The sequence below is a fragment of the Petaurus breviceps genome, unplaced genomic scaffold (assembly GCF_028583685.1).
Source record: "Petaurus breviceps papuanus isolate PSGF00001 unplaced genomic scaffold, PetGlider_PUasm1.0 91133, whole genome shotgun sequence".
NCBI lineage: Eukaryota > Metazoa > Chordata > Mammalia > Diprotodontia > Petauridae > Petaurus > Petaurus breviceps.
This window is the reverse complement of record NW_027187419.1, coordinates 52,395,373-52,407,359: the sequence shown is the minus strand read 5'-3', so window position 1 is coordinate 52,407,359 and position 11,987 is coordinate 52,395,373. Positions and strand designations below refer to the sequence as shown.

Sequence of the window (11,987 nt, the reverse complement as noted above, 5' to 3'; positions counted from 1 at the left end):
ACACACACACACACACACACACACACACACACACACACACACACACACATTTTAAATCTACTTTTGATGTACTTGGTGTCAGACCTAAATTTCACAACTAGGCAGACTGAGATGTTGTTTGACTTGAGGTTTGTAATCTAGTTATAAATATAAATCTTGCTGTATCCCCTTTACTACTCAATTATCTTGTCTCATTTCCTTCCTTCTCCTTCAGGTCTCCCTTTTTCTACCTTCTTCCCTGTTCCCTAAAATATTCTGTACTTGGTTTCCCAACTGAGCTTTTGGGCATCATTTCAGTTAACTTTTCCTTCCTCTACCCCCCTCAACCATCTGTTGAGCTTCCATTACAAATATCTGCATGTCCATGGTCAAGTCCTTAACCTCCCTCAGTTTCTCATTTATAAAATGGGATAGAGGTGGCTAGGTGGCACAGTGAATAGAGCATGGGCCATTGAGTCTCGGACACTTGACCCACTTACTCGCCATGTGACTTTGGACAAGTCACTTAACCAATTGCCCTCCAAAAAGCAAAAAAATAAAATAAAATGGGATAGTATCATCATCACAGCGTTGCTGAGTCTTTAATGCGATAACATATATGAAATGCTTAGTAAACTTTAAAGTGATATATAAGCCCCAATGATCATTTTTATTATACTGATGCTTTAAGATGCTCCAAGAAGCATCTGAGAAAGATCGAAATATGGGAAATCCTTCTACCAGAAGCAGAAAATGGGCTAAAGAAGTAGTAACTAAGTCCCAGGGAATTGTTTGAGGAATACAGATGTTCAGTGATTAGTTTGGGGTGGTGAAATTATTAAACATCAGAGGCAGAATTTGAACATGCATTTCCCTGACATCAAGCTCAACACTCTATCCGCTAGACACACTGCAACTAAGTGCTTTACTGATACTACAATATCACAGTACTATACTGTATTATAATGAAGTTTGTGATTCTATTAATTTGGGATTTTCTAAAGCACTGTGATCAATAAGAACTGTATTGGTACTCAAATCTAGACGAAAAAGCCACAAAATTATAAATACCTTCTAAATATATTTAATCAATGCAAAAATACATAAACCTATTAACTTGGTATTTGTTAGTACTGTATAGGAATACTAATAATTTTTGTAATTTTGTATCCTGCAATTCTACTGTAGCTCCTCTCAATTAATTTTGATAGATTCTCTGGTATTTTCTAAGTAGACCACAATATCACTTGCAAAAAAGGCTAATTTTGTTTCTTCGTCAGTGTTTCCATTTTTATTTATTCTTCTTGCCTTATTTAAAACTCTATCAAATAACAGTGGAGAGGGGGAAGCAATTCATTTGGACAACATTGGGTTTATAGACAAAGGAACAACTTAAAAAAAAAAAAAGACAGCTACATTAGGAGTACTAAACAGTTAGCAACCCAACTCCCACATACAAATTGTGCTCAAGTTACTTTCTCATATGTCTATATTTCCTGTTACTAAAGTCAAGGCTGGTTCTGTGATGGCAGATGCTTTGTAGGTTTAAAATAACAGTTAAGTGGAACAATGTTCAATAATATAAGGAAGCAAGCCCAACAGTTATTGTCAAAGAGACAATCAGGTAAGATAAAAACAATTCTATATTCTTGCATACACAGAATTGTATGTATTCCCTAATACATCAAAAGACCTGAAGTCAAACACTTCAGACCAAGATCAACTTATGTTATATGCTAAATACCTTTCTTAGATTTATTACATGTAACTTCCAATATGCTTTTAAACCAAATTTCAATAATCAAATGAGGAAAATTACACTGTTTTATCAAGTAAATATACCTACTTTAAATTCAGTAGTATAATAAATTGACATTTAAATAATACAGCACTTTATACTTTACAAAGTACCACACATACACTGACTGTAGCAACGTTGCCCCTAATTTAAAGATAAGTAACCTGAGATTCGGAGAGTCTAAGTGAGACTCAATTTAAATTTGGGTCCTCCACCTCTGAATACAAAGAATGATGTTCTTTCAACTATCCTTTAACTGCCCCAAAAGCAATTTGATAAAGTCTCAATAAAATCTAAGATTCCAATACACTATGGTTTAAATCATGTATGTACATTAAATATTAAAATATTAAAAATATTAAAACAAATTCTACAGTGAGTCTGATAGAATACGATTCGTCTATAAATTTGGTTGTTTGTACCAGAGTTCAGGTATGCAAGAATGAAATGTCAAGTGCAGTCAAATGTGTATGAAATTACTTTGAAGAGACTAAGAAAGAACTCTGCAGTGAATACTTTGTTAGTAAAATTTGTGTGTGTGATACTTTAGATTCATCATATAGCTTTCTGAATGAAATGTCTGGATATGTGGACTTTAAAAACACCCTAAGGTTATATCTTCCAAACTTCTGTCTTTGGCACCAACCTTCTCTTGATCCCAGGCTCCTCAGATCAACATCACATTTTTTTCCCCCTCTCCCTCAGCAATGAAAAGTTCTGTCGATCCTATCTCCCCAATCTATCCAGCATTTGCCTTTCCTTTCTCTCCTCTTGCCCTAACTTTGTTCTTTTCTCAATTCCTTCCTGTAATAGGCTCCTAGTTGGTCTGCAAGGCCCTAGTCTCTCTACCCTCTCCAATTTATCTTTCTGAAAGGTTCCTGAGTAATGATCGTAACACATGGATTTCACCAAGGAACTCCCCTGTTCAAAAGCCTTCTGTGGTAAGCACTCTCTGCTTACCAAATATACAACAAACTCCTCTGGTTGGCATTTAAGGCCCTCCATAATCTGATTCCCAAACTACCTTGCCAGCCTTCCAGTCAGACCAGACTACTTCAATTGGTCAGTCAATAAGCATTTATTATTCTGTGCCAGCACTGAGGATACAAAAACAGACAAATGAAAACCTTGTCCTCAAGGAAATCACAAGCTAATGGGAGAGACAACAGACAAATATGTACAAAAATGCTATATACAGGATAAATGGGAAGAATGGTTGGGGAAGGCTTCCTGTAGAAGGTGGGATTTTAGTTGGAATTTAAAAGAAGCCAGGAAGAGATTAGTAGGGAAAATGTTCCAGGCATGGAGGATAGACAGAATAAACAGCCAGAGATGAGAGATGGAATATCATGCTCATGAGGCAGCCAGGAGACCAGTGTCCCTGGATCAAAGAAAAAGTGACATGGAATAAGGTGTAAGAAGACTTGAAAGGTATGAGGGGGCTAGGCCTTCATGAAGGACTCTGAATGCCAAACAGTGCATTTTGTATTTGCTCCTGAAGGTGACAGAAAACCACTGGAGTTTGAGGGGGGTGGCAGGGAGAAAAGGGTGTGGATGACATGGTCAACCCTGTGCTTTAGGAAAATTACTGTCTGAATGGAAGATGAAGTGGGGTGGGAAGACCTGAAGAAGGCAAAGCAACCACTCGACCATTGTGATAATCTAGGCCTGAGGTGATGAGAACCTACATCAGAGTGGTAGCAGTGTCAGAGGACAGAAGGGGGCATATTCAAGAGATGATACAAAGGCGATGAAATAAAAAGGCCTTACCAAAAGATTGGATTTGGGAGGAGAAAGTAAGGATTCAAGAACACCTAGGTAGCAAGCTTGAAGGATTAGGAAGATGGTTGTACCCTCAATATTAACAGGAAAATTTAGAAGCATGGGAAGGTTTAGTGGGAAAGATAATGATTTTTGTTTTGAACATGTTGAGTTTAAAATGTCTACTGGACATCCAGTTTTAGAGCCTGAAAGGCAGCTGACATTGGAGTTCAGCAGGGAGACTGGGGCAGGCTAGGTAGATAAGTAGGTGAGAATCATTACCATTTCCTGATCCTTTCCCATTCTCCTTTGCCCATGCTATCCCTTATATCCTGAAACGCTCTCCCACATCTCTGCCTGCTGAAACACTCCCCTTACTTCAAGAGTTAACTTCTTGAAGTTAAGAGTGACACTTCTTCCATGAATCTTGACTTGATCTTCATCTTACAACATTTATTAAGCACCTGTTTGTCTTGCCTCTGACTCTGCTCACTCTAATCCCCTCCCTTTAAAATATGACTACTAGCTGTATTTTTCTAGTTCAGCTAAATTCCCACATGGATCCTTCCTTTGAATAAATTCATAGCAGTTACTGTTTGTACCATCTTGACATCTCCTTGTTGCCTGGAGTGTACCAAATCCAGAGTGCAACTATTTTGAAGCATGCATGTTTTGTAGCATATACCTCAGTTTTCCCCAAAAGGCACATCACTGTTCGTGGTCAACTTATGGTTGATGTTTAAAAGAAGAGTAAGAACAAATTATATTAAAATGAAAACCATGAATATATTTAGTATTAATTCTCTTACTAAATGGTTTGTTAAATAAATTCTATTCTTGGAGAGGGCCTAGTATACTTCTTTAAGCCTTTTAAAGCAGCATATAAATGTGACCTACTATTATTACTACAACAAGTAGAGGGCTGACTGACCAGGTTATGTATCGTAGTGATGAGGTTGAGAATTATAAAGATCTAGATTCAAGTCTTCCCTCTGATATATATTAGCTATGTTACCAGAGGCATGATGCAACCTTTATGTGCCTGTTTCCACATCTATAAAATGGGGGTGATAATAATAACCTACCTCACTAGGCTTCGGTGAGACAGACTAGGCCAGAATTAGGATTTTCACCCTATTCTACTCTGTTAATCTTCCTAAGGCTTTAAGAGTTTGTGTGTATGTAACAACAGAAATAATTATATTAATGTTGAGTAAATTCCCCATATTTTCTATAATGAAGATCAATATTATCAGCAAAAAGTTATTGTGTATCTGCTATATTCAAGGTACTATACAAATGTGTGTGTGTATATACATATATACATGTATACATATATACATACACACACACACAGAATATAAAGAGGTTTAAAACAGTTAACTGGAACCAAAGCAATAGAGGAAAAGAGCCATACAAGGCAGCACCTAATAGAATAAAATGAGTGTTTAAAAAAATCCTATAAGAATTGGAAGGAGGGGAAGAGATGATCACTGTTATTCTATCATTTATAACTAAAGATTAAGCTTCTGTCCTTCTTTCATAATAATTCATTCATACAGACTTTTGCTTTACTCCTTCAACCCTCTGTGAGTGACTTCCTTAAAATGTTTGCCAAGGCCTCAATCTACTCCATCCTATAGACAAGTACTACTGTCATCATCTTCCACTCTTCTCTAATCATATACTATTTTAAAAATAATTAAATCTCCCTATACTCAGGGCCATTCTTAACATTAAGCCAAAGTCCTCATGCAGGCCTTAAATATTTCACATCTTAACTATACTAACCCCTGAACCCACCCACACCTCCACGAGGCCCCTTATTTATATTCCTATTTCCACTCTATTTCATTCGGCAAGGTCTTCAAGCCTTATGAAAACATCCCCCTCTCCCTCCAACTTGCCAAAGCTCTTGTAGAGCCCCATTGCCTCTTTATAAATTTCTGGCTGCCTACGCCTTCCTCCCCCCCCCCCCCCCCCATATGACCCAAAGCAGGCTCACAGGTATCTCTCTGCACTGCAAACCCCACTCCCATTTCACTGGCTCACATGACCCCTTGACAGTGCACCAGCATTTTATTAAGAGCCTACTCTGCAACGGGCTCTGCGCTAAGGGCTGGGGATACCGACACTCTCCCCCACAAAAAAAGGAAACAGTCCCAGCTCTCACGGAGCTCACAGGCGAATGCCCCAGGCCAGAAATGATCTCAGCCCTCTGCTGGACAATCCCCACTGTCTGGGACTAAGCCCACAGAGAAGCTCATCGACGCTATCTCAGCTCTGGCCACTGCAGCCATTTCCCCGCTTCCACGCCCCCAAAGCCTTGACAGGGCTGTGCCAACGTCAGCCCCTGAAAAGTGGGCTTCCTGGGCTGAGAGGGTGGGCAGAGATGGGCGTCGACAATTCACCAGAGAGCTCCGGGAGAGGGGAGCTCCTAGCGGATGCAGGGGGTGAAAGGAGACGGGGCTGCCTAGACCCTCCCAGGCCTGAGCCAGGGGAGCGCCGCCCCCAGGGGAGTCTGCGCCCCAGAGAGGGGTCGAGGCCCGGCAGCTGCCATTCCCGCCTCCGCCCACCTCACCTCACCCCACCCCCAGCGGAGCCCAAGGGGCTTGGAGGCCCTTAAGGACCAGTTCCTTTCTCCGGACCTTCAAAGCCCGAAGTACGGGTCCCGCAGGCTCCAGGGTCTCCCTCCCGCCCTCACTCACCGCCTCGGTCTTCACGTCCAGGATCTTCTCCACCTCAAAGACATCCTCTTCGTCTTCCTCGCTCTCCCCCACGGCCTCGGCCACCCGCATGACGTCGTCCTTTTCCAGGCCTCCCGCTTCTTCTCCTACTCCGCCCGACGCGTCCTCGCTACAGCTATCAGAGCCCGAAGCAGCGGCAGCAGTACTGACAGTGCCCCCGCCCGCGCCAGTAGCCGCCGCCACCGCCGCCGCCGCCATGATGTAGAAATTTCAAAGCAAAAGTGGCTGCGACACACGCCTCTCCGGGGTATCTCGCGGGGCAGCGACCGTCACCAATTGGCTTTGACGGCAGAGCTACGCCATAGCGACCGGGCACCAATGAGAACGACTCTGCCGCCCAGGAGGGGATGGCTCACCGGGAGCCAATCATTATGCACTCTGATGGAAACGGGGGCGGGTCTGACTGCGAAGCTCCGGAGGGGAAGGCGGGGTCACGAGGACCACGTGAGGAAAGCGGGAGGGGTTGCTGGCCCATTAGGCCGAGGACAAGGAGAGGAAGGAGGAGGAGGAGGAGGGGGAGGAGGGGGAGGAGGGGGAGGAGGAAAGTGGAGTCAGTCAGGTGGAGATAGTAAGCTGAACCTAGGGCTTTTTTTTTTCTTTTTGTAAGGAGGAAGGCAGGGGTTAAGTGACTTGCCCAAGGTCACACGGCTAGTAAGTGTTAAGTGTCTGAGGCCGGGTCCTCCTGACTCCAGGGCTGGTGCTCTATTCACTGCGCCATCTAGCCGCCCCAACCTGGAGCTCTTTTAAGGCGGGAAGGGGTGGGGGGGGAGAGCCAGGAAGGAAGAAGTAAAGATTTCCGTAGGAAAGAGACTGGGGTCCCTAATGAGAGCTTTTCCACGAAAGCGGCTGGGTCGTTTTTTGGGGAAAGAAGCAGAGCGGGTACTCGAGAGGGTAGTGAAGTTTGAGTGGGCCTTGCTGGGGACCCTGGAGCCAGAGGTGGTGGGGCTGACTGGGGGGCGGGCCCTGTGCGCTGTCGTCACGGCTGGGCGGGGCTGGAGGGCGCTTGCCCATGGTCATGGGGCGGGGCCAACTGCTACGCCCCTCTTTGGAAGGCCGGGGGTATTGAGGGGTGTGGCCTCCCCTAGCCAGGGTCACCGCCATCATGCCCCTCCTTCTTGGCCTGCTTTCTGTATGGCCGGTTCCTCCCCACCCCCACTCTTGTCTTCCCTCACTGAGCCGTAGTCCTCTACCTCTATTAGCGCTTTTCTGTGGATCATATCCAGGAAATTTAAAATATTTTATCATTCTTTGTAATTCCGAGAGGTCATCCTTGTTAGACGCTCTAAACGCCTTGCTCACGTCAAACTCCTTCATTCCCTTGATCCCTGCACTCTCCATTAAATTCTTAAAGCTTCAAGGTGACCCGAAAAACACGACCCCCTGGCCTGTTATTGCAGAGAACATAACCAGGGACAAAAGGAGAACCTGGGAACGAAAGCAGGAATAGCTTTGGGTGAATCATTGGAGTTTATATTGGTTTCTCACATTAAGATTATTTTTTAAAATTATTAATTATTCTATAAATTATTTTAAAAAGATTATTAAAATGGTGATATCGTCCAGTAGTCGTCAATAGTGGGGGAGGGGTAGTTGGGAAGAGGTTGTTTCTTTTTTTAAGACCTTTACTCGGCTAAACCTTTTTAAAAATAGTAGTAATATCTCAATTGAGAATTGGCAGAGTTAGGAGCTAGGAGATTAGATTCAACATATATTTATTTCGTGCCTAGGAAGTGTAGGTTGTGTTTTGCCCTCACTGAACTAGTTCAAATAACTAAGTTCAGCCAGTCAATAAGCATTTTATTAAGTGCCTGCTTACTATGTGTACTTACTGAGCAGGGTTACTATGGAATATAAAGGAAGCAGGAGTCCTTGCCCTGGAGGAACTCATAGTCCAAAAACAATGAAAACAACTATATACAAAGGAGATATAGAGTAACAGAGGGAAACAATAGTATTAAAAGGGATTAGGAAAGGCTTTAGATGAAGTATTAAGGGCTTACAAAGTGGCAGACTGGAAATACAAATATAGGCCAAAAAAAATCTGATGAAACTACTGATCTTCTGAAGTTGAAGTGAAGAAATATTTAGTGAAGATCTCTGAGAAGGATGCAGGCAGATGAAGCATGGTTCAATGCTTAAATAACTTAGAATATTAGATTTAGAGCTGGAAGTACCTCAGAAGTCATCTATTCCAACCTCCTCATTGGCAAGATGAAGAAACAGGTGAAGAAAATTAAGGGATTCTTTCAAGTATAACACTGACTAGCCATCCTGGCCCCCCTGCCTGAAAGACAAGATATGTTACATTTCACCCCTTCTTCTCTGGTATCCTTAAAGAGGTTTGGGGGTATCTAGGATCTCTGCAAATGGCTGGAAGAAAGGCAAGAATAGACATCTCTAGCATCTCCTTTCCCTACACTTCTGCATGGTAGACTTTGACTCCTGCCAAGAAGGGAAAGCAGTAGGCTAGGACCAGAATTTGGTCACTCTCCTCTCCTCTGAGAGAGGGGGTACTGAACTAGAATTATATGTATCAGATTCCTTATTGTGATTGATCTCATTAGCCCCATGGATTTAATTACCATCTCTAGGCTGATGACTCTCAGATCTACCTATCCTGCCCCAAACTCTGCTGCCTTCCAATCTGGCATCTCCAACTACTTTTCAGACATCTTAAACTCAATACATCCAAAATACAAATTATCTTTTCCCCTAAACCCTTCCCAACTCTTTATTGTTGTTCAGTCATGTTGGACTCTTCATGATCCCATTTGGGGTTTTCTTGACAAAGATACTGCATTAGTTTGCTATTTCCTTCTCCGTCTCATTTTACAGATGAGGAAACTGAGGCAAATAAGGTTAAGTGACTTGCCCAGGGTCATACAGCTAATTAAATGTCTGAGGTCAGATTTGAACTCAGAAACACTTGTCTTCCTCACTCCAGGACTAGCACTCTGTCAATTTCAACACCTAGGTGCCTTTCCCTATTACTTTGTAGGGCAACATCATCCTCCCATTCCCTTGGGCTCACAACCTAGAAATCATCCTGGAGTCCTCAGTATCTCTCACTCCCTGATATTCAAGCTGTTGCCAAGGCCTATCGATTTCACCTTTGTAACATCTCTTGAAAATGCGCCCTTCTGTCCTCTTGACGCTGCTACCATTCTGGTGCAGTCTCTCCTTACCTCAGGCCTGGATTATCATGATAATTTGTTGGTGAATCTGCCTGCCACAAGTCTCTTCCCCCTCTAAATCCGTCTTCCGTTCAGCCACCAAAATGATTTTCCTAAAGCACAGATCTGATCACATCACCCGGACTTCCCCTTCCCCCTAGTCAATAAGCTCCAATGGCTCTCTATCACCTCCAGGACCAAATACAAAATGCTCTATTTGGCATTCAAAATCCTGTACAATCTATCCCCTTTTTACCTTTCTAGTCTTCTTGTAACTTATTTCCTGTCATTTTCTGTTTGATTCAGTGACACTGCCCTCCTTGCTGCTTCATGAACAAGATCTTATTCTTGTTCTCTTGAATCTGGTCATTTTCTCTGACTGTTCCCTCTCCTCCACTCTGCCTACTGACCTCCTTGGCTTATTTTAAGTCCCAACTAAAATTCCACCTTCTAGAAAAACCTTCCCCAATTCCTCTTAATTCTAGCGATTTCCCTCTGTTAATTTTCTTTTTATCCTGTATTTTCTTGCTTTGTATATATTTGTTTGTAAATATATTTACCTCTTTTTATGTCCCTAGCAGTTAAAGGCACAGTGCCTAGCACATAGTAGGTTCATAATAAATGTAAATTGATTGCTAATCTAGGGAAAGTAATTTTTAGATTAAAACTAAGATTCTAATTGCTATTCTTTAACAGAAAAAGAGGGCATCCAAGGTATATATCTAGAGTTTTACTTCCTATCAAATGCCAGTCCACAATGAACACACGTAGCAAAAAGCAAGTAAACCCATTTATTCAAGTGAATAGCAAAACAGAATTCAGAGAAAGTATACATAGGAGAATATATACCAGACAATACAAAGAATGAATGAGGTCTCACTTTGGGATCAAGATAATTCATCTCCACCAAAAGAAAGAGTCTCAGATCTTACCCAAGAAGAAATTCCTTGAAGTCTCTAGTTGTACACGTCAGCTTCTTCCCAGAGTCTTTCCTTTTATGGCCTTGGAGAAAGATTGAAATGTCATTTCTTCTCTGTTGAAGCTGAAAGCCAGAAGAGCCCAGATCTCTCCCCTCTAGCTCTAAACAACTTGGCCTGCTGCTGATACAGCAATCAGTCTCTTTAGTTGAGGGGAGAGTTCCATACTATTGAGCATTTGAACCAAAGGTTAGGCAAGGTACCCAAGGATCACTGACCTCTGACTCTAGAACTAGCATACTTTCCACAAATCCAAATTACAATCTAGGAGGGAAAATCAAATATATATGTAATCTATAGGTCAAAAGCTATTTGCATAGGATAGTAGAATTTGATTACTCAAAGCTCCCAACCTGAAGGGGGGGAGGGGGTGGAGATGACAAGAGCTTGAGAGAGACATGATAGCTTGATTTTATGAATTCTTAGATTCCTGAAAAAGACACATGGTTCCAGATTCTCTTCAAGTCCATAAAGGAATATTAAGACTCTGGGAAGAAGCCAACATGTAGAGAAACCAGTACCTCAATCATGTCTCTATACCCATCTTGCTACAGTAGATACTTAGGGGAATTTCCTTGAATAAGATCTGGGACTCTTGATTGAGCTGAAATATCCTTCCAGTAAAAGAATTTTTATCAGTGTATTCTCTAGTGTGTTTTCAATTATATAACTTCTCTGGATTCTGTTTTTGGTTTGGATAAATAGGTTGATTTGTCATTGATTACATGTATTCTTTGGAAAAGTGGAATTTGCCGGAAGGGTACCAAACTTTGGAAACAAAAGTTGGGGTACCACTTCCCTGAGCCAGGAGCTCAGGGTGAACCTAAAAATCAATTCGTCTGCAGTTATTTAGAGGGGCAGATATAAATACAACCTAAAACCCTTTCTCTAAGGAGAGCAAATTCCTTCCACTCCTGGCAAGAATCAAAATATCCCTCTGAGGAGAGTGAATGGCGAAGACTCTAGAGGTAATATGTTCATTCCTCCCTGTGGTGAATCTAGACAGACCCATGTGGATAAACAAAGCAACATGGGAAACACACACCACCTCCCTACAAAATAGAATAAATGTACAAGGCACAGAGAGTCCCAGGACAAAGTCATTCCAGCTTGTTAGGACCTGCCAGACCTAGGCACTACTTGCATAGCCTTTGAGAACTCTATGTCCTCTGAGACCCGGGAGTAGGACTTTAATAGAAGCAGTACAGAATAAATGCACGAATATCATCTTTAGTTTCATGAAAAGAATTTCTAGGAGGATAATAATAATAGCATGTATAAAATGCTTTAAGGTTTGCAAAGCATTTTACAAGTTTCTCATTAAAGATATTAGTTTCTTGATTAGTGGGGATGTGAAGACCCTTATCAATAATTTGCAGAGACTCAGAAAATTGTAGCAAAAGCAGAGGAGTCTTTATTGTCCTTTCTTGAGAAAGGGCATTCCCAGGGCACCTAAAATGGTGCCAACCAAGGAGCACAAATTGCAGAAGCTCACAGGCTTCTGTTACCCTACTCCTAACTCCACCTCCAACTCCTGTCCCACTTTACCATT

General features: G+C 42.1%; 1 protein-coding gene across 2 annotated transcripts in view; it reads right to left on the bottom strand.

The window, feature by feature from the left end:
- The window catches only part of MPHOSPH8 (M-phase phosphoprotein 8), a 75,218-nt gene extending 68,605 nt beyond the window's left edge, over positions 1–6,613 (bottom strand). Inside the window, exon 1 of one of the 2 annotated variants that reach the window (XM_069080048.1) lies at positions 6,247–6,613. In XM_069080048.1, the coding sequence (XP_068936149.1) occupies positions 6,247–6,483 (237 nt within the window). In that variant the 5' untranslated portion in view covers positions 6,484–6,613. The remainder of the gene's footprint in view (positions 1–6,246) is intronic. The other variant, XM_069080050.1, reaches the window with a different exon arrangement.
- Positions 6,614–11,987: the final 5,374 nt, after the last annotated feature.